Here is a 23,311-nt window from a genome sequence, read left to right as displayed (position 1 = left end):
TTTCTTTTGTTTTCTTCTCTGATATGATTATGATTTTTTTTTTCTCTTTCACTTTTAGGAGTCCAGTTGCTTGCCCTTCTCGTTCCCACTCTGATCTCCTATTTACTGAATGAAAATGCCTTTGCTTCTGCATCTACAGCATCTAAGGATCTTCATGAATTTGCACTTCAGAATCTAATGCACATTGGTCCACTTTACCCACATGCTTTCAAGACAGTAATGGGAGCTGCTCCTGAATTAAAAACACGTCTAGAAACTGCAGTCCGAGCAAGTCAGGCCAGCAAAGCAAAAGCAGCTGCTAGGCAACCACCACCCACAGTACATTCCACTCCAACAATTAAACTGAAAACTAGCTTTTTTTGAATTACTTTTATTATTTTTGGACCATTAAGTAGTCAGAAGCATTACATTATCCCCAATGTGTTACTGCATATATGTCTGTAATTTTGTGTAATTTGTATGTGAAAGGCTGTCTAATAGAGCTTTGTGTAATTACTTGAAATCCATGCATTACAAGGGAAGTGGTGTTACTTGTATTTGTATAGATTTTTAGGAAATGGAATGTGATCATATTTATGAATTTGTGTTATAAATTATCCACCAAAAAAAAAAAATTCTCTATCTGACTAAATAGTTTTATTTATTTTTAAAAGCTACCCTAAACCTTTGAGTAGTTTTTGAAATTTGGTGATTGTTATCCTACCATTGTGCCAACACACTAACACAGTGGGGATGGAGGGAAGAGGGGAAACTGTTATGCAGTACTTACCACGTACCATGGGGAATTTCAAGTGTAGAAGTGTGCACTTTTTCGTTTTAAAAACAAAGTAGGGAAGGGGATTGTCAGACCTTGTAGATCATTTCAGCTTGCATGAAAAAAAAAAACAACTGAAAATTTTCAGCCTTTCTCAAGGTGAACAATCAAGCATGCTGTCTTCATGAGTTGTCCTTATTTATGTGGTGTATATTTCTTTCAGATCCGTTTCCATGCTTGAAAATTAATAAAGGATGCAAAGAATCTAATCCCCTATCTCTTCTAAGATAAATTTTAAAGAATGCATTGGAAATTGAGTTTATAAAGAGAACTGCCTGCTATCTGCATTTTTGTAGGTGTAGATTTTGGCTCTTGTAAGGTGCTGTGTGTTAGCAGTCTTCCTATTCTGCCAGATGCTGGTTGAATATGATGATTCAGTGCTCTGCTCTTTGTCCAGACTTCTAGGTGTTTAATCTTCCTGCAAGATTTTAGTCTCAGTGGATATATCTTACCTGCAGTCCTTGGTAAAGTTTGCAGAGCCAAATTACTTGAGCGCTTTGCACCTGTACTGACTAAGGGAGCAGAACACAAGTGAGAGCCAGGCCCCTCCAGTTTTTCCTTCCCCTACCAGTCTTTTCTTTTTTGAAAAGCACGTGGCTCCCCTCACATCTGAGTGAGTCTGATCTGCAGATTTTGGAGCTTAGAGCTCAAGTGCTGTGCTAACCCTACAGCACAGAGCCAGTGACTCCCAATGGCTGGCTGCTGCCAGACCTCACCCTTCCTATTGGCAGAAGTGCAGAACCGTGTATTTTCTTGTGTATACAAGACTGACTTACATGAATTTTTTGACACTGCTGTTGAATTTATGGGCTTCTATAGGGATCTTTCTATACATTTTGCTTTATAGAGAGATGCCACATAACTAGAAGCCTCAGCTAAGCCTCTTGAGTTTAATCTCTGATGTTTTTCTGGATACTCTGTAAAAACTGCGTATTTCAGAAGATTCTACTTCAACCCAAATATAACAAAGGGATAGTAAATAGAATTCAATATGATTCATAGTTGGCTGAAATGTTTGTAGATCATTATTTCTGCATAGTCACTTGACTAGTCTATTTTCCCCGTAAGACCTTATATAACCCTTGGAGTACCTATGCAAAATGGAGGACAAGACAATGCTCTTTTGCCCTATTGTATTTGGTGTGTGCAAAATATTTAATATAAAATCAGAAAAGCTTCTATTTCACTGTGAATATTTCAGTACTAAAGTGAGGACATAACAAGTGGCGCATACTTTCAAATGTTTTTTTCATAAAGTTGTTAACTTCCAAGTCTTGTTCCATTGTCCTACAGGAGTAAAGATAAGTGCTGAAGTAAAAACAATATGCTGTAGATGAGGAGAAAAGTAATGTCATTGGTTTTTTCATCTTTGTATGTGTAGTGGGAATTAAATTGATTAAAATATATTACTTTCTAATAAGTGTTTCCAGCATTACAAAGCTATTTTGCTCAGAAGAAGTTCTGAACCTGTTTAACATTTGAGAGAAAGTATTAAGGAAACTTTCAGTACAAAATTGAACACAAAAATTTTGCAAGTAAAACTAAGAAAACTTTATAACCTGTTTTAGGTCGTGTCCATCCTATCCCGTGTCCCCCCCCCCAGGTAGTCTAGTAATTAGTGACTTCAGTGTTTGTTGGAAACTTTTTGACTATAATCAGGTTTTATTTACCTTAATTTTTATCTCAGCACTTTTATGTTTTGGTTAGTCTAGTTTACAAGATGTCGGAAAACTCAGAAAAGGGGTTGGGGGAGGGAAGTGTAGCAATCAAGCATAACTAAGAAGTAGGCAGAAAAAAGTTAGCGGAAGGGAAAACAGCACTAGACAGATGTAGAGGGATAGAAAAGGGAGAGGTTTTTCTTTGTGTACTGTGTGACTATATACAACATGCTCAACTTTCACTTGTATACATCGTTCCCTGGTTTCTAGTCCTCGTTTGCGTCTTTGCTTGCTCCTGATACTAAAGGTATAACCATGTGGTTTTACATAACATTTTGGCATAAAATTCCATTTGATTAAAAAAACCAAAATAACTTGAAACGCCCATAGTGCTTATTATTCTTTGTCACCCTCCTTTTCATCTTTTTCTTTGTTAATGGCCTTTTTAATGTGCTTTTTGATGAAGCTCGTTTGCTCTGTTTCCCCTTCACGTCTTTCCTCTCTCTCTGCCATTTCCTTCCTTTTTGGGTGGGCCTTGTTGTTCTACCCCGGTTCCCTGCCGAGGTCCCCCAAAGCACGCTCCCTCTTCTGTGCTGTCGCTCCTCTTCCCCTCTGCTCTGCGACACTCTCCGTAGGCTTCCTTAGTTGTCTTTCCCTCTTCAAAAGCGCGAAGAGGTCGTCCACCAGCCACAGCTCTAACCTCTGAGGGCAGGGTTATGAAGCGGGCGAATACGATTTCGGAACAGCCAGGAGGAAACAGGAAGCGCCGCTTGAGTAAGCAGCAGGGCTTACCGCTGGTGCGCCCATGGTGCGGTGAGGGGTGGCGGGGCCCCTTCGCAGCACCCCTACCGCAGCAGCCTCCGTGGCCACGCAGCATCTGTCACACGTGCCTGGGGTCGAGCGGCAGCAAGGGGTGCTGGTAGCACTTAGCCCTGCTGTCCAGCCTGTTGCTAGTGGTGTGTTTGTCACGGTCTTCAGCAGGCCTCTGGCGTTAGTACGTATGTAGCGTGGAAAGTACGCCTAACTTTTTGTCTTTATGTGTCTTTGGGAGAAGTAGGAGAGAGCAATGCTGCTGACGGCTTGTGCCCTCAGCCCAGGGCTTTGCCGCCAGTCTCAAAGTATCTTGTTTTCCCTTTCCTTGCAGAAGAGGCAGCGTGGTAGTTCCTGAAAAATGCTGGTTTGCTCTCCGTTTCATCCCAACCTGGGATGGATTTACAGTATTTGGCGCTTTGACGCCGAGCACTGTTCAGAACATGGGCAAAACAGACAAAATGGGGGTGAGAGGGCAGGGCTCGGCTGAAGTTTGTGAAACTGCTGGGAGACACCTGCCCTTTTTATGTCCCCAGGGTGGGCCGCGAGTGTGCCAAAGCCATTTAAATCCTGCGCTGAGGTGGAGATTACGATTAATCTGTGCTCTGGCTGCTGCTCAGCGATGCCCTGCCTCTCCTGCCGCGGCTTTCCGGGGCTGGAGCCGGGGCGGCTCCCCGCGGTCTCCCTCACCCCCGCCCAGCCGACCGGGCCCGGGGGTGCGTTGCCAGCTGCCCCTGCCACGGCTTGCCGGTCTCTACCCCAGGATGCCGGGTCATGGGGATGGGTCTCACTCGCCGTAACGTCGTTCCTCGAAATAAGGGCCGCGCGGAGGAGCAAAAGGCGATTTCCCCCTCGTCCCGCCTCTCCCTCCCGCCCCGCCACCCCATGGAACTGCATTTCCCAGAATGCCGCGAGGAGGGCCGGGGCGAATCGCTCTCTGGACTTGTCCCTGCCAGGCCGCCGTAGCAGCCGGCGGGGGCGGCTGTCAGGCGGTGACGGCGGGCGGGACGCGCCCAGGTTGTTGCTGCTGCCGGGACGCGGCTGGGTGCGGGCGGCGGCTCGCGGAGGAGGGGGCGGCGGCGGCGGCGGGGAGCGCGGCAGACCCGGCCCGGCCATGGACGAGCAAGCGGGGCCCGGCGTTTTCTTCAGCAACAACAACAATAATAACGCCCTGCTTCTGCCGCCACCGGCGGGCGGGCCGGGGCTGGAGCCGGGCGAGGCGGCGGCAGCAGCGGCCGCCGCGGCGGCAGCAGGAGGAGGCGGTGGCGGCGGGGGTGTCTCGGCCTCCGGAGCCGCCGCGCCGGTGGCGGCGTCCCGGGCTCAGTACAGCGTGCCGGGCATCCTGCATTTCCTGCAGCACGAGTGGGGCCGCTTCGAGGCGGAGCGCGCCGAGTGGGAGGCGGAGCGGGCGGAGCTGCAGGTAACACCCGCGACCTCCTCCCCCCCCCCCCCCCCCCCCGCCCTGCTCCGGCGGCCGCTTCCCTCTGGCTGCGCCGGGCCCTGGCCCCGCGGAGCGGGAGGGGAGCGGCCGAAGTAGCCGCTGCCCCGGCTTTCCTCTTGTCCTTTTCCCCGTGAGGGAACGGCCGCCCGGCTCCACCGCGGGCCATTTCCCTCCACCTCAGAGGGCGGCCGCTGCCGGTCGGAGGGGCGTGACATGGCGGCCGGCCCTGAGGGGAGCGGCCCCTGCCCGCCGCGCGGCTCTCGCCGCTTCTCCGGAGTTTTCCGGGTGCCCCTCCAGGGCCGGCCGCTGGAACTTGTCACCAGTTTCATAACCCACTGTTAAAAATTGCCTCCGGCGGGCTGCGCACCCCGCTTGTGCCGCTGCCCGTCCGCAGCGGGCGGCTCCCCCCGGCCGTCTGTGCTGGCTCGCAGCCCCTCTGGGCCCTCGGCCCCCTGGCCAGGCCTGCGGGACCGGCTGCAACTCCTTTGGTATTACGGGACACGTTACGTAGTGTTTTCAGTTGAAAAGCGGTAGGATTGATACGCTCATTAATGCATTGAAGGACTGATAGTGATCTTGTGGTTAAAGAACTTGTGAACTGCTGGCCTAGAGCCATTACTGTCGGATACTTCAGTGATGGGCACTGGCTGTAATGTAACTGATGTTAACTCTAATAACAGCCGGTAACGCAACGTTCGTTTTCGTTCCTCTTTGGCTTTGTTTACAAGAAAATCTCTGTTGTTAACCTTAACGCTGTCCACATTACCAGCAGCCCACTGTTTGGTTCTCGGTTGGCCGTGTTTGAGGCTGAAAAGTGTCTACTCGGCTTCCTTTCTGGGTCTCCTTTCTTTGTTTATTGCTTCCTGTCCATGTCTTTTCTTTCTGTGTCTTTCCTTGAAAGTACCATATTTGTCAAGAGAATCTTGAGCCTGTTTAGCAATGCGAACCACTTCTCTGTTTTGTTGGGTTTTTTTTGTTTGTTTGTTTGCTTGGTTTTTTAATTAGTAGGGAAGTAATCTTTTAAATTGTACTTTCTACGATAACATCAAACAACTGCTCTGAGAAGAGTGGCAGATGTGACATTCTTTGCTGAGGGTTCTCTTGTAGGAATTTAAAGGAAGTGGTCATGAGGACAAAAGAGTAATGTTTTTATTTTAACTTCAATGATTTGATGAAAAATTCGTTAACAACAGAATCATGTTTCTATTCACTGCATCCAGTAAATACTATGTAGAAAGTAACTAGCTTAGCTACGTATAAGAACAACATCACATGTCACATATCCAGTGGAGTCTTATAAATATCTTGACATATCTTGACATTTTTTCATAACTGATACAATCTCAAAAATTGTGTTGGAGAAAAAAAATCTGTTTTACAGGACCTAAGAAATTCTGCTGGTGCATTAATAGTAATGACACTTTGCATATTTATGGTGCCCTTCAACAGAGGCTATCATGCCAGTCCTCCTCCTCCCTCCTCTCCCAGGTATCCCTCGAAAGCTCGGTAAGTGTTATGGATGAGACAGGAGGAAAGAAGCAGAGTATTTAAACTATTTGCTTGTATTATCATGTATTATCAAGTCATGTATTATCAGTGGCAGAACTGGGAATATAAACCGATTACAAGTTGTTTGCTTGAACGCCTTTGGCTCTTGCCAAAACATCTCAATAAAGTTATAATTAACTGTGGTTGGCATTGCCACGAGCTGTAACAGCATTTATCTGCTGTGGAGTCATGTTCAGAAAGGTGCAAAATTCTTGGCTGTCTCTGTGGACATCAGGTGTTACGTCTGCTGTGACCATGTGCAGTTGAATGTTCTGTGATCCTTGTGAGAGCTTTGTGTTACGGGTTCAGCAACTACAGGATGGCTTTTAGAAATTGTACATGTACAGGTGAAGGATGAGCAGCGTTAATTAAAAACCGGTTCCATGCTTCTTTTGAAGCCTTTTGTTGGCCTATATATTTGGAAATGTTTAACAGAATAATGGAAATTTGAGGTCGGGCAGTTTCCCTCTCTTGAGATAAAGATGCAGTGCTCCTCATTGTACTTTACTAGTCTTCCATCCAAAGTAAATTTCAGTGTTAGATTATCCGCTCTCTTGGGAGGCTGTGTGGCAGAGGACCTATTTTGTATGGTTGTCTTAGTATCCCACAAATTTTTTCTGCAATTGATCTTGTTTCTTAGAGGTAGATTTTTTTTTTTATCTCCAGTTTCTTACCTGCCATGATATTTAAATACTTCAGATACTTTATGGCACAGTATTACTGTGCTTGGCTTCTGCTCTGTAGTTGTTGGTTAGTTAAGCTATGCCCTCTCTCAAAAAAACACCTTGTAAATCAGTCCCACTGTGATTTCCTATCTTACTTTTCTTCCCCTCTGGGCTTCTTTTTATTTTCTCTTTTTCTTTTCCTTGTACTATGTGGAACTAAATGTGATACTCAGGTAGAGTACCTTTCTGTTGCATTATGTGGTGCTTGTTCGGGTGACACACACCCAAGTTTATAACACATGTGAGTTGGCAGGCCAGGCAGTTTACTCTGTTCTTAGTTACTGGTCTAGTACTGCCTTTCCAAGGTTTTTCTTCCTATCAAGTGCCTATATTTTGCTTTCGCTGGCAAATATTCATGTTTCCTCTGATTTTTCTAATTATTTTTCTTGAACCTTTTGAAATGATTGTTGCCTCTATTATAATCTTCCTCATTCAGGGTGAAAGAGGACTTCAATATTTATGTCTGTGCAAGTATCATTAATAAGCTGTGTATTTCAAATAAGAGTGAAAACAGATTAATTCAGGGTTCCCTTAGATGCTTATCTGCTAATTACATATTTCACTTTTAATGCTTGCTTTCTGTTTACAGTACTTTGACATCTGCAGATTGAAAAATTAGCCTAAGAATAAACTTTCAAGATGCCCTGTGAAGTAATTCACTAGAATAAATACTAGCATTATTAATCCTCATTTTAGTCTTCACAAACTGTGTTTTATAGCATTATAATTTATTTTCATATCTTTTCAGAAATGAGTAATTTTCCTTTTTTTAGGTTCTTCTAGCAGCTGCTTGGGAGAGTTGACAAGAAAGAGTTTCCTCTTCCGCAAAAGTTTTAAACGACTTTTTTTTTTTTTTTTTTTCATTCTGCATTTTTCTGGACTGTGTTTCCAAGGCATTTCAGAGTTGTCATTATGTATTGGACAAGCCCATCCCAAAATAGCCAAGAGTTTGATCAAACGCTTATGCAGGGCACTGAAATTCTTATCTTTGCTTGAGGCAAGCAGGGTTTGAACTGCCTCCCATATTGGTGTCTTGCCTGAACCATACGTCTTCTGACTGGTTGGGGGTGATTCTCTGTTGCGGATGTTATTTCCCTTTTAATTAGCCATCTGCCACCCCTGGGAGAGAGCGATGGGGACTCTGCCCCTGCGGCTGGGACCCCTGCGGAGCCAAGTGCTGCCGATGCACGTCCTTGTCCCAGCAAGTGACAAAGCTGTTGAGCTCTGCGGCTTCTGGGCTGGATGAGCTTGAAGGCTTTTGTGTGTGTGTGTGTGTATGGCTTTTGTTTTGACTAGAAATTTTGTCTTTGCAAGCAATGCATATGTTGCTGTGCAAAGTTTTGCTTCTGACAAACATTTTTCTGGCAAAAATGCTGATTTGCAGACTTTGGCATTTCTTCGCATTTCACAAATGTTCTAAATTGCAACAAACTGCTATGCTGTATGTAACTGTGTGTATGCTGTATGTAACTGTGTGTATAGACACCCCATATCCTGCTAAGGAATAATTTTCTAGCTCTTGTCCTCTTTGCTTACTAAAGTTCTAATTTCTTCTAACTGATAACTGTTTCTTAAGAGTAGTAGACTGGTTTGGAGTAGTGGGACCTGATAGGGTTACGTTAAAATTATTTTTCTTGGGTAAACTTGCCTTTGAAAAGGTTTGCAAGGAAATTACGGAGAATGGGTGGATACAATGTGCTTGTCTTTCCACAACTTCATTAAAAATATTCCTTGTAAGACAGTGCCAAAAGAAAAAAAACCCAACAAACAATTGGTAGGGAAAGAGTTAATGAAATGAGGTAAAATGCGGTTAAATGATAGCAAACAACTGTAATAGAAGGAATGTGATGGAAATAATAGATAAGCACTTGAGGTGGGTTATGGAAGTCAGATTTAGTAATGTTAGCTCTCTCTGGGGGGGGTCACGGATGGCGATCTTCCCCCTTGCTGCTGCTTTTCTGAGGCAAGAGGCAGGCAGTGAAACCAGTCATGCTACGTGGTAAGATTGTGTCCTTGGAGATAGACAAGTTAAAGTAATGAGGAGAAGGGGCAAATCTGACAGATGGCTGTGGCTATTTATAGTGTGGTTTAGGACATTGGTTACTTGATTCAGAAACAGTTGATATTTACAGTTTGTTGACTTTTAGATAACAGTCCTCTTATTGGATTAAGTTTCTAGTTAAAAATCGTTGATAGCTGAATAATCTGCAAATATTGTTCAGAGAAAAAGGAATGAGCAGTGAGTTGATGAAATCACTTATTTAGTTAATGGAAACCCCCTAAAGATTTGGTTTGTTCAATAAAATAGAAGATAAAATACAGTTTGAAGAAGTTTTGTATAAGATTTTCAGATATGATGATGTGGGTCAAATCTCTGAGTTTCTCTGTGAAAGATGAATTGGCAGAAGTGCTGTAGAAGTCTTCGATAAAAATATTTTTTCTCATAGGGCAGATATTACAAGGAAAACAGTGATTAATGTTAAATTCCTCTCCACCCCAGAAGGACAATATTTTCAACTTTATTGTTTTCAATACATCAGATAAATCAAAAGAAAGGCGGAAGAAAATAAGCCATGGTCACAATACTGAGGCATGTTTAGTTGGGAAAGATGATGCTAAATGGGTCTCGGTGACTGCCAGATATCCTTTCTTTTGCTAAGTTTTTTTTAGCAAACTTTCTAGTCGCCAAATTCACATGAAGCCAAGAGAAACTTCTGTACTCTTCTTTCCTGTTTGCTTATATATGTGATTGCCAGCTAATCCCAGTATACTCATTGATAAACTGTCATGGCTTGTTTTATTTAAGCCAGGAGGACTGGTGGGAGTAAATGTTCCGTGATGAAGGAGCTGCGTTACAGAAATTTGTAGCTTTTGTAAAGCAGTAGAATGTAAATAGAAACTTATGAGACTGGTTCTTTGCAGGTCTGTACCTGGTTTCTATAGTAGTTTGATTTTTTTTTTTTTATTGCATAAATGATCTGAGCATTTCCCAGCATCAGATTTTCCCATTCTTCTCAAATCTGTTAAACCTGTCATTCAGTTTAAGTGTAATGAAAATGTGTGTTTCTTAAATGGGCCTAACTCTTTTAGGAAAGTGCTGCTGTAAATATTGAGGTGGCGCGAACAGACAGAGTTTTGCGATGTTACATTGTCTCCAAGCATTCTTTAAAGTTTACAAACACTTTTCACAGAAAATTAAACTTTAAAAAAGAAGAGGATTTTCTGATTTTCATGATTTGCTATAGAATTGTTGAATTAAGCAAAAATGAAATAAGTTGCTACATTCTAGGTGGAAAACTTTGGGTTTTGATGTCAGGTTAGCATACAGTGAAACATCCTATGTGTCTTTGCTAGTGCACACTTATAATTTAAATCGGTGTCTCTGTGTCCTACTCAAATTGTAGCCCTCCTTTTTCTGTTGGAGGTCTTGGCTCATGTCAGTTTTATTGCGTCGGGGTAAGTAACTTTGCACTGTTTGAACAACAAGTTGCAAATATAACTCAGCCTTTATCAACGTTTCAGTAGACACTGAAACTTTATTTACTAATTCTAGAATAGGCTGTGTAAAATTCCCCAAGGAAGGACACATGCATCTCCAGAGCCTTTTGGTTCATCTTAATTTAATGCTAAAAGAAGTAAGCCTGTACAAATGCCAAGCCTCAACTAAAATTGATATCTGTACAGTTTTCCGAGAAAATAGGTATTGGTCAGCAATCTACTCACATATTTGGCTTCACAACACTGCCAGGCCTTGTCAAGTCCTCCTTTCTAAGTTCCTTAGCTAAAAAGTGGCAAGAACTGACTTAGAAATTGATGAAGGATGGTTATGTTTTGTTTTTTAAATGCTGAGAAATGCTTAGATATTTGAAACAGCTCTTCTGAATCACTTAAGAGTGCTCAGGATCCAAGCTTTGCAGACAATACACTAGAAATGAAAATACTCTGAAATGTGGAAAAAAAAGATTCACTTTATCATAGTGACCTGTTCTATATGGGCCTGTAGATGGATTAATCTAGAAGATGGTCTTTTCCTATTTGAAAAGAGTTTGCTATATGCTAACTAATACTGAATATTTTGAAAATAACCCAGCATTCAAGAAGTTAAGTTAAAGATCGCAGTGTGGAAAGACTGCATTTTTTTGTGCTCTTAGCCAGGAATATGTTTCCCTTTAGGGCAGTCACATAGGGCAGGATTGCAAAAGCATTGGAACAAAAATGGCATGCACGATATTCATATCCAAGGTTGTAAACAGGAGGTGAGAACAAAATCAGTTATTTTTATATCTGTTTCACTTGATGCTCTAGTCAGTTCAGGGTGGTGGTGCATGCTTGAATACAAGGGGTGTTCAAGTATATCCTGGCTGTAGGAGCGAGAAATGGGAGTTTGCTGATTGCCTTTGCAAATGCTTGTGTGGTCAAGTCTGGTTCACTCCTCTTTTTGTTACCAAAGCCAAACCTAAAAATCTCCTTCAGATTTGTTCTCCCTTGTCTTGCTATACCCCAAGTGATTCATTCAGCCTGTGAACTTCCATTGTCTCAGTTTAAATGTGGGCCATAAGTCTATTTATCAGTCCTGGTGCTGACTGCTGCTGCTGCATTTCTGCCTTTCTTATACAGAAAGTGGAATGGAATTATATTTGAGTGTTTTCAGTTTGGACTCCAGCTCATAATATGTGATTATTTTTTGACATGTCGTTGCAGTGTTGCCTATAGAATTAAATCACGTTTAAAACTTGCTCTCTTTTTGTCCTTACATCAGTCTACATGGAGCATGCTCCTGGGACTCAAAAGGAAGAAAAAAAGTTAACGCTCACTACTTAAGTAAGTGTACTACAAAAATGACTGGAGGATTAGAGAAAATTTTTGCTTATGAAGAATGATTAAATAAGCTGAATATACATTGCTTGAAAGACAGCACTGAAGAGTGGATAAAAGAAAAACTGGCTATCCGAACAGAGATCTGCCTAGTAAAACACTTCAAACTGCAGAAAGAAAAGTCTTCCTGTTGGTTGAGATGCTTAAATTAGTAATCAAGGTATTGCCAGGAATAAATTACTAAATAATTTTTGGTTCTGGATGATCTATAAGGCGTTTTGAATTCACTGATAATAAATTGTTTTTCAATCAATCTTTTCAAAGAGATGAAGACTGTAAGTAAATGGCTTTTTCAACCATCTTTTTTTACTGTAAGCTAAATCTTTAATCTCTTTTGGATGGTTTAATTGTTTCAGGGCTTAGCTCTGGCGCCAGTTTTAGGACATCTCTGAAGTCCAGCAAAAATAATTTGCCAGTGGCAGATTGTGCTGTGCGTTAGTCCCACGAGGCGGTATCGTCCAGTGTGAGTGTGCAGGTGATAAAACGGGATGAAGCTCTTCTGTGTGGAGAGAAGCTAAATACGCCTGGGTGCTAGCCACTTGTTTCAGCCTGTGGCCCCATTTCAGTTTTGTGTTACTGTAAATGGCTACAGGCGCTTACAAAAGCTTCCTAGTCTCTCTTTGCACAGAATGCTTAGTGGGTGTGTGTTGCAATGTTCAGTATGGTGCCTGAAAAATTGTTTGCAGTTGTACTAGATCACTGATATTTCCCTCCCCCCCCCCCGTACCTGTTTTTTATCTCTTCTCTGCCCCCCTGCCCCAGGCATACCTACACTTATTTACAATACTTAAATATGTAGCGCTTCAGTGAGCCAACTATAATCTAAAATACTGAGCACCCCAGCAGCCTGCAGAATGCTTCTGGCAGTTCTCAGTAGACTGGTTAGAATGACTGTTTGAGGCTGATTCATCTGTATATGTGTTTAGTTATTTTAGCTATCTACATATTTTTTGCAATACTTTTCTTGCAGTTTTTTCCCTCCCTTGTTCTCTTTCTCTCAATCTGTGAAGACCTTGTTGTTGAATTATGGAAGCAGCCTATACAGAATTGCATGTCTTAGTAGCTCTTACTTTGTCAAATGATGCCTGCTGACCTGCAAGTGCCCATAAATTTGAAGTGAGGTTTACTTTAAAATATTAAGATAAATTTTTTAAAGAAAAGAATGGAAAGGCTTTTTCTAGTTCTTGAGTCTTAAGAATTAAAAAAAAAAAATCGCCTTTTAAGTTGAAATAGCTGTAAAATTAAGGAACTCATAGAAGTTGATACTAAACATGCATCGTTTGTTTAGCAGCCATAGTACTTGTTTCTTTTTAAACATTTTCTGTTAAAGGTAAATATTTTTTTAATCTCTTGCTTTTCTGTAATGTCAAGGTGTCAGCCTAAAAAGGTGTGCAGATATACTTTTTAACATCCTTGTCATTGTGGTTGCTGATTTCAGGAAGTGTAAATTTCAGTTTACTTTTTAAAACATTGGTGAAATCCAGATTTATTAAGATGCAATTTAATTATTTGATTATATTGTTATGGCTGCTAAGCCTGTATTAGGAAGTCAACAACATTCTAAAAAATGTTGTTTCTAACCCAGTTTCTACCTAAAACATTGCCTCACCCTTTTGTCTACTTTGCAGTAATGTGACTTTAGAGTCTTTTGGGGAATTTCTTAAAACAACAATGTTGTTGCACATGAGATTTTTTTTTTTTTAACATAAGAATGAATGTTATTTTTAAACTTGGTGTTTCCACCTGGTAAAGAAGTGGAATAGTTAAGATAGCTGCAGTGCTATTAATTTAGACCGAATGCTCATGAAACTTCTGTTTTGTTGCAGTTGGTAATACTAAAAACTTTTAACAGATAAAGTGGGAAAAAAAACCCCAACTGGACCGTACCATTGTAGCTGAAATAAACTGTTCCAGGCATCTCTCTTCCCAGTATTCTCTGTGTTTTTGTTTTTTTTTTTTATTTTTTTCTTCTTGTTCTCTTGATTTTAATTTCACAGTTGAGCTGTAATACAGTAACTTGTAGCACTTAGCCTGGAATAAACTTGAGGCGGACACTGCCTTGATCCTCGCTGCGGAGCCAGCGGGGCCGGGTGCTTTATGGAGACGATGTGCCCCACCCATAAGGAAAGGAACAATAAGAATTTTTGTGTGATCCCCGTAGGCGTTTTAGAGGTTTGTGACTGACAACTAGCCTACAACTTGATGCATTTTAACCTTATTAGCTAGAAGGTCAGTTGTCACAGAACCTGTTTGTTGGGCATATTTGTGAATTCTTGAAATTTTTGGCAAACCTTCCCAGGATTGGCCAAAGCACAAGCATAGAACAGTGTTGCAGATCATTCAAAGCGGAAGCGATCCTCCTTTGCTCTCCTACTCCCTCACGTAGTGCAGGCTTCAAGTTTGACTAGCGCTAAAGCTGCAACCATGGGAAATGGCCTGTGCAGTCTCAATCTATTGATAAAATTCTGTCATTTGCATCTGAATTATAAGAAAACTGTAGTTGTACAGTTCAGTTATACTTTTCATTGTGTTTAAACCCAGACGTCTTACACTTTAAATGTTTGCACAGACATTTAGACAGGTATTGGCTAAATATTTTGATTGGAAACGGTGAACCTAGAGTTATCAGTTTTGTTCTAGAGACAGAAGATACTGCTAGATGTCATCATTTGTCATTTTAGCTATTTAAACTCAGTGTATTAATTTATTCAGTTTTCATTTATACTACAAACTGTGTCATTTATGGTATGAACATTTAGGTTCCTTGGCATATTTTCAGTTCATTGCCAAACATTGTAAAGAATGAAATCTGCTTATGACATATGGATTGTTACAGTATTATTGTTAGTATAAAATTTCAGTAGTTATTTTAATGCTGTCCTTATGTGCATTACAAATAAACCTGAATATTATCATCAAGAATTTCCAAAATAAAATTCGAGCTTACATATATAACCGATGTTTTGTTGTACACTGAGGCTGACTTAATTGTAATTATCCAGTACTTACATAAATGAGGGATAAGGGTTGCTAACATCCTGTGGAAAGAGGGGGAATATTCTCCTTACTTTTTATATATTATGAAAATGACCAAGTGTAAGCATTCTCATTTTCAGAGCCAGAATTTCTCAAAAATAATGAGTATGGGACATAAGGATGCTACTCAGAAGAAAAGCTTGAAAAAAACTATGCTAGAAACTGCGCAGCCTCCAAGGAGAGAGCAAAATTGTTCTCAAGCCCTCTGGTGCACTTATCCGTTTCTTGATTTGCCAATAAAACTACCGATCTGTAAAGTATGTAGTAACCTTGAAAGATCCTGGCAATAAGCTTGTGTAGGGCTGGAGAGATGGCTCTTGGGCCATGAATTCCACTCTGTTGTTGCTGCATGTTTTTCAAGTAATAAACACAAGGATTTCTTGGAAGTCCAGGAAGAAGAAAAGTTATAAGGCATCAGTAAGAGCATTGGCATACCACTGACAATAAAAGATGTCCAAAGAATCAATTAATATTTCTTCCAGTGCTCTTTCTTCCTGTGCAATATGTGTGGAATACGTACAGGCTGCTAGTGGCCCAGAGGAGGTAGAGCACAATCCTTTTCCTTTATGTGAATCATAAGAAGTAGATGCTTCAGCTCCAGAGGTAGAGTTAGGAATATTTACATTATTTTATGTGCTTAAGAAGTTTCTGGTAACAATTTTGAATCTGGGTTCTCAAATGGTTAGTTGGACAAGTCACGGAGCCAGGCCTGCACTGTATTGGAAGCGTGACTCTGCTCATTCTCACATGAAGGAGGTGCCGTGTGATATTTCTTAATCAAATCCATTTATGTCTCTCTTTCTTACAAAAGTAAGCTATCAAAACTACTGAGAAGTTGCATTTTTTTTCTTTGTTTAGGCTGTTACCAGTGGAAGATGACTTTAACCTGAATTGTTAGCATGGTAATGCTGGTTTGACCCTTGTAGTAGAGCAGCGCGTGAGCCAGGCCATTACTGGCTGTCCTTTGCCAACCTGCTGGCTAAAAGTGCTTCATTCCAGCCTGTTCAGTCAGTTCGTTCTTAGCTAGAAATTGCTTGCAGACAGCAGGTCACATCATAGGTCACTTCATCTTGTGTCCTGATGGCATTGAATGATCTTTTTCATTCCAGCCAAGTGTATATTTACATCACGTGCTACTATTTTTAATAGAGTGCTTTGATGTTCTCTCACTTTTTGGCTAGAAGGGCACTTGCTTATTTCCGCTGGGCCTGTTTGGAAGCAGGGAAAGAGAAATTACTGTCACAGTGATATGCATTGTAATCTGGGTGTCCGTACAGTTACTGCAAACTAAGTTGTATGTGCTTGAGGTGTTCCTCTTGTTACTGAGAGGGATGGTGACCTCGTTGAGTTGACATGCTTCTTGCATAGTTACATTCTTCAGGGTAGGAAATGCTGACTCCAGTGCCAGCATTTCTTTCTTCTGTGCCTTTCCCTAAACCTGAGCATAAAACGAACGTTAGAATTAAATTGTTTTTTATTCATCCCAGTTTGAGTGTTAAGTGAGGAGAACCTTGATGCCAGTGACAGAGGCCTTTCTTTTGATTCAGCTGAGGTTTTTTTGGCAGTCAAATGCACTTCCCACATTGAAGGTGAAGTCCGACTTCACTAGAGAGCCGCCAATGTTTCCACTAATCATAAACTGGCTGCTCTAGTTGGTGACTGGTGGGTAAGGATTCTTCAGGTGTCTGTCAAGCTGTTTACTGGCTGTACTTGAGCAATGAAATTATGTCAGCTGGTGTCATATTTTAGAGCAGCTGCCTTAGCTGGCCACCAGCAAATGGCCTTTTGGAGTAAGATTCATCTTGCCTGATCTCCAAAATTTAACTGAGTTTGCTGTGCGCATTCCCTTCATAGTTGGTGGAGAGAAAATGGCATTTACAGACAGTTTTTCTCACTTTGGGGTAAAAATCTGAAGTCAGGTAAGTTATTCTTTAGAAGTGTCTGTCTCCATCAACTAAAATATCTGGGCACTGCTTGCAGGTTATGGCAGGTGAGGAGAGGATACTCCTGCTCATTTCTCCCAAGCTTTCCCTAGAGATTGGTACAGCTTGTAGTACCTACAGAAAACACTGCTTATAGAACTGCAATGGATTTTTATGTAAATGAAAGGCTTACTGGTCTTCACGTTCAACAGCTGATGGTCTAGACCAGTTGCCTTTTATCCTGTTTGTGCTTCTCAAGAGACAGATGAGATACTTGGAGACTTAGCTGCAAAGGTGGCAGAAAGCTTCTGATCCTGAAAATAGCAGGCAGCTTGTAATGCAGGTGAGGTTGAGGTGTGAAGTGGTGGCTGCCCGTAGGTATTTTTGTCTACAAGTGTATCTATGAGTTGAGAAAGCACAAGAACCTGCCTCTTATAAGGGACTTGATCTGAGCATGAGGTAGGAAAGCAGGTAGTTCTGCCTTTATGATTAGGAATGAGTATCTTGTATATATCATCATTTTCTATTTAAAGGAGATTTTTCACAGGCAACTAAATACTTACTCTCTGCTGGAAGTCGATAAAGGTTAGGTGTCTGTTTTCTACTTGACTTTTATTTACTTCTATGCCATTTCTCTCCTCGTCTCCCTCACCAAAATACCTTTCCCTGTTTTCCATTTTTTTCTCTCTTAATTACAGTATTTCTGGAGAGCTTCCTTAACCTATTTTAGTAAGTATTATAATTAACACTTGGCACTGTATTACAAACAGGGTTTTATTTTTCTTTTAGCTGAACATGCTGTACTTCAGTTCTTTAACTAGTATCATGTATCTAACATACCTATAAAACAGTACAAACAGTACACTGATTATATACTACTTCAGTTAGTGAGCAGAAATACTTTATCATCTTCTGCTTATTGTTGGTAAATGCTTTTATCTGCTGAAGGCTTTTCGTATGCTTATTTTATCTATTCCTTATCCTTTATTGAATGTTTAGCCAAGAGAGGAAATAAACCCTGTCAAACAAACTAAAATTGCTTTATTTCTTATCTTTTTTTTTTTTTGGATCTATAATGAGCATGTGGTTTAGAAGGCTTATCTATGCAGTGTTTTGTCTAAGCGTTTAATGTTTATGAAACACAGTAAGCCAATTTCTTTTGAACTGTACAAATCAGTTTTAAAATAACTTGGGGGAGACACACACTTAAGAGCTATGCTGAATGGTTTTGAGGAAGCAGATTCTAAATTGAACACTTCCTTTTGCAGGCCCAGATCGCCTTTCTTCAAGGTGAAAGGAAAGGACAAGAAAATCTGAAGAAGGATCTAGTGCGAAGAATCAAAATGCTGGAATATGCGCTTAAACAAGAAAGGTATGCTGCTTTAGTGATGAGTACATGATGAAGAAATTCTGAAGACAGCTACTTTCTTTTGCCTTTGTATTTGACAAAAACAAGAAATACTTCTTCTGTATAGTCAGATCTCAAATTGACAAATATTATACTAAAGCAACCTAGTAGTCTAAATGTCCACATTATGGCTAACATAGTATGGTTTCAAAAACATGCAAACAAAACCCACAGTTCATCAATGATGAATACATTTTCCTTGGTAAATTTCCACCTAACTGTATAGATTATACCCCAGAATTATAGTGTATTCTCTTTTTGTTCAAAGTACTAGCTTTGTTTAATAATCTCTGACAACTGAAATCCTGAATACCTATCTTCAGTCTAGTAATTACTAGTTTTTAATCTTGCTAAGTTTTTAGTCTTTTCAGTATGATAGACTCTACAGGAATATCTTCTGGAGGCTAATTGTGTGAGGAGTGAAAAAATGTTCATGTTTACCAGTTAATCAAATGTCTGTTTCTTTGTTCATGAGGATTTCAGTAGAAGTCCCCAGTCTACTTTACTATTTTATTCTTACATATACTTTCCTGTTGTTCTAATCTTTGAGGCAAACAAATGGGTTTTTTTAATCATGTTTCCATAAGTTGTTCTGTTCAACTGCTTTATTTTAGGCCAAGTTTAGTTTTAAAATTGTTTTTATTAGTAAAATGTCTTAAAATTCTTGACCAAAGAGTGTATTTATGGTACTACTGCAAAGCAATCATTGCTTACATACCATTTTCCTTTCAGATAATTCCTACTTCTCTTTAATAAAATATTAATAAATTAAACCTCTTTTAATTAGTTTGCATTAGTAGAAATAAGATTAGAAATATACACATATGTAAATGAGGAATAGGATATTGCAGCTAGATAATTTAAAAAGGACACTAATAGTTGTACATCACTGTTTTGCATTTAGATTTGCTTATCTTATATGGGCTGCTTTAGCACATGGGACATGCCTTGCACCATCCAGTTTGGCTCTTTCTGGTAGCAACCAATTAATCCGCTAGCATGGAGCTGCAGCCAGTTTCCTGGCCAGCAGTAGCCTCAGGGCTCCAGTGTACTTGCTTCCCCTTTGGGGAGTTCTCAGGGGAGTGCTTAAGGTAGATACCCTTTTTGCCCAGGCCTTGTTATGGCACTGATCTTACATCAAATAGCACAGAAAAATAGCAAATGTATGCATAATGGAGATTGTAGTTTGTAGCCATGGAAAGGCTTACATTTGAGGCATGATTATAAAGATTAGAGTCACTTTAAAAGAAAACAGAAGCAATGGAGTACATTTTTGTGCAGTTAAAGCCATCCACAGGGACCTTGACAGGCTTGAGAGGTGGGCCCGTGTGAATGTCATGAAGTTCAACAAGGCCAAGTGCAAGGTCCTGCACATGGGTCAGGGCAATCCCAAGCACAAATACAGGCTGGGCGGAGAATGGATTGAGAGCAGCCCTGAGGAGAAGGACTTTGGGGTGTTGGTTGATGAGAAGCTCAACGTGACCCGGCAAGGTGCGCTTGCAGCCCAGAAATCCAGTATCCTGGGCTGCATCAAAAGAAGTGCGACCAGCAGGTCGAGGGAGGTGATTCTCCCCCTCTACTGCGCTCTCATGAGACCCCACCTGGAGTACTGCATTCAGCTCTGGGGTCCCAACATAAGAAGGACATGGACTTGTTGGAGCAAGTCCAGAGGAGGGCCACGAAGATGATCAGAGGGCCGGAGCACCTCTCCTATGCAGACAGCCTGAGAGAGTTGGGGTAGTTCAGCCTGGAGAAGAGGAGGCTCTGGGGAGACCTTATAGCAGCCTTCCAGTACCTGAAGGGGGCCTACAAGAAAGCTGGAGAGGGACTTTGTACAAGGGCACACAGTGATAGGACAAGGGGTAATGGCTTTAAACTGAAAGAGGGTAGATTTACATTAGCTATAAGGAAGAAATTCTTCACTGTGAGGGTGGTGAGGCACTGGAACAGGTTGCCCAGAGAAGTTGTGGATGCCCCATCCCTGGAAGTGTTCAGGGCCAGGCTGGATGGGGCTTGAGCAGCCTGGTCTAGTGGAAGGTGTCCCTGCCCATGGTAGCGGGGTTGGAACTAGATGAGCTTTAAGGTTCCTTCCAACCCAAGCCATTCTGTGATTCCATTCTATGATTCTAAAGGTACGCTGTAAGGTATATAAATTCAGGACGATTTCTTGTATTTCAAAACTGGCAGAGCTATTCCTGATTACTTAGGGATATCTCTCATACTTCATGTTCATAACTCAGATAAATTAGCAATTTATCTAAAATTACCAGACTATGTAAATACATTTCTGTGTGCTATCAGAGAAGCTTTGTAGATTTAAAAAAAAAAAATCAACCATCAAACTTCCAAACGGGTAGCGAAAATGTCCCCCAGCTGCATTCAGTAAAATGCACCTAAATTAAGACATATAAATCCTAATGCAGCACTCACTGTCAGAATTAGGAAAAAACACCTGGTGGTTTCTTATTAGCAGTTTTTACTTGTGTATCTTTTATCTTTTCTTGTATTTTTTTTCTGCAGTTTATGGTATTAGGCTCCGTTACTCAGGTCAGTAGACTACAGTCAGCTGATCCGATCCAGTTTGACAGTTTCAGTATGGGTGTGCCATGGTTTTTAAAGTAAGTGTGATGCTTGTGAATGGTGTGTGCTGGAGACAGCTATTTATAAGAGTTTGTGGTTTTAAACAGCAGTATTATTTGCCAGTTTCTGAAGAAACAGTCTTGTATTTCTGCTGGAAATGTCTCCCAGCAAGTGTTCTTGCTTGATACTTCAAAGAATGGCAACATACTGAGCTTGGAAGCACTGCTCTCTTTCCCAGCATTTTCCTAAACCAGCCGTCGACCAGTTCAGGCAGTAGTCGGTTGGGATGCTGGCTGTTTCCACTGGGATCTCAGAGCTGGAAAATGAGATCCTACAAGGTAGGAGGAAAACATTTCTCGTCAAGTTAGGGGAAGGGTGGTGCGGGTGAGAGGGATCAAGGAAGCATTCCTGTATTCCTTCATTTCTGCCCTGGCCTTGCAGCACACCCAGTCTTTCTTAGCTAGATGAAATAAGTTATGAGTAACGGGACAGAATATGAAATTGTGGCCCAGAGTAGTCCGTGTTTGCAATGCCCTCAGGAAACCATGAACACGAAATGAGCAACATCGGTTTTCTCAGATACATGCTTTTATGAGCTCCTGTTCTGTATAGTGGGTGTTCAGCATTTCTTTTATCAACCAAATGTTTTCAAAGTTTACTATAAATAAACAACTTTGAAAGCATTGTCATTGTTCTCTATTTCATGGCACTTACCCACTATAAAATTATATAAGGTAGAAAATGAGTTTTACTTGCAGATTATCATGCTTTTCTGACAAATTTAGTTTAATGTTCAGTCTTTATGTTAGTAATTGTAAGATTACCTTTTTGTTGCGTGTGTAGGAAGCCCAGTTATTTTTCCTGAAGAGTCTTAATACACTAAATAGCAAAGAGCTTAAAAGGAAATAGTTAAGCACTATCATTTGTTCAAGAGCAGTTTTGATACAGTTTTGCCAACATCCAGTAGATTGCAGTGTGAGGCTGTTCACAGTTGAGGGTTATTTTTTATTACTTTATCAATACTTGCTCTACCACCAGTAAATTGCATTGTTTCCTCTGGACTTTCAGGAGCTAGCTGAAATGTAGTACTGTTTCTCTCAAGTACATGTCCTATTTTATCTAGTCTAGCTCATTTCCTGTCTTAACATATTTTAACCAAAGAACTGGACTCCTGAGCCATGTCTCTAGAAACATTTGATTTAATTTTATGTTGTTTTCTGCACTGGTGTGTCTGATCAGCGTAAGGCTGGCGCCTTCTCCCCTGGGTAGAATATCTCGCCGTGCTGTTCCTGGCAGTTGTTCTTGTTTATGTCTCTTGGTTTGGCGGCGGCTCCCAGATCTTCTATGGATGTTTTGGCAGGCTCCCTCAGCACAGCTGGATCAGATGCTTCAGGTCTGGAGACAGATATTTCCAAGAAATAGTGGCCTTTTTTGATTGGGATCAAACTTGTTTCTTTGTGAAGTATTCAGAAAAGTTTCACTGCTCTCGGTCTTAGGAAATTTAGAAGGATGAAAGCTTTTAGCATTTTCCTAAGCAACTCCGGAAGTGTTGTGGCAGCCATGTTGAGTGTCTCCAAGCACTGTTTGCATAGAAGACACATAGTTTAAAGAAAATACTGCTAATCAAAAAAGGTGAACTGGGTAATGAAGTGCAAAAGCCAAAGCACTGGTAATATTTATACTTACCTGAGTAAGGGCATCTATCCTGTAATACAGTCTCACAGCCCCAAAATAGCTTTCTTCCAAACAACTTGAAGGCTAGTTTTCAGATAGAAAATACCTTCTATAAAGTGATATCCTTCAGCTAGTTATTTTTTAAGTAATTTTTCAGTCTCTGCATGCTGTTAATAATTCAGATTTAATTTTCAGAAATTGAAGGTAAATCATCCAAGTTGAACAAGTTTCAGATAATAAAGGCTCATCTTTGTGATTTGTTTCCCTCCTTCTTCCCCTGCCCCAAAACCACTGTCCTTGTTTTTGACCAGATGAGACAAAGGTTGGAGAAACTTTGATTTTTCTTTGTAGTTATTTACAGAAAAAATACATTTGCTCTTTTTTGTGATAATAGTATCTCACTGCTGTGACGTGTGAACTAGAGTTCAATGTGAACTACAGAGGGCCAGTTTAAAGCTGTTAATAGCTGGACTGTGATTTCTGAAAAAGCGGAGAAATTAAGCATGACAGGTGGGCAGGAGATATTCTGTTATTGTAGAAATAGATTAAATATAAACATGCTAATGGAATAAGCTATATACAGAATTTGTATCAAAGAATTAAGGTCTCTTTTGTGAGAAGTTTCATAGCCTTTGACTGCAATATGTGTAACTGAATGGTCAAGACTCTCCCTTCTAGTCTTGGAGTCTGAATTGTTGTGTTCAGCCCTTTCCTTGGTATGCTTTAGAAAGAAGATTGTTTGTCTTTCATATCTGTGACATTTTCAACTGTACCATAAGAAAGTTTCTAGTAATAAATCTCATACTTGCTGCCTGAAGAA

General features: G+C 40.9%; 2 protein-coding genes across 3 annotated transcripts in view; both read left to right on the top strand.

Annotated features, from left to right (window-relative positions):
- Positions 1-2,345, top strand: part of HEATR5B (HEAT repeat containing 5B) — a 61,949-nt gene extending 59,604 nt beyond the window's left edge. For both annotated transcript variants that reach the window (XM_075496078.1, XM_075496077.1), the window contains exon 36: positions 59-2,345. In XM_075496078.1, the coding sequence (XP_075352193.1) occupies positions 59-363 (305 nt within the window). In that variant the 3' untranslated portion in view covers positions 364-2,345. The remainder of the gene's footprint in view (positions 1-58) is intronic.
- Positions 2,346-4,187: 1,842 nt separating this feature from the next.
- STRN (striatin) overlaps positions 4,188-23,311 on the top strand; it is a 67,797-nt gene continuing 48,673 nt past the window's right edge. The window contains 3 exon segments of the mRNA XM_075496076.1: positions 4,188-4,364; positions 4,367-4,702; positions 18,098-18,201. Of these exon segments, the coding sequence (XP_075352191.1) occupies positions 4,188-4,364; positions 4,367-4,702; positions 18,098-18,201 (617 nt within the window).

Source organism: Mycteria americana, chromosome 3, assembly GCF_035582795.1.
Source record: "Mycteria americana isolate JAX WOST 10 ecotype Jacksonville Zoo and Gardens chromosome 3, USCA_MyAme_1.0, whole genome shotgun sequence".
Classification (NCBI taxonomy): Eukaryota; Metazoa; Chordata; class Aves; order Ciconiiformes; family Ciconiidae; genus Mycteria; species Mycteria americana.
Note: the sequence above shows the minus strand (reverse complement) of the source record. Positions and strands in the feature narration are given on the sequence as shown.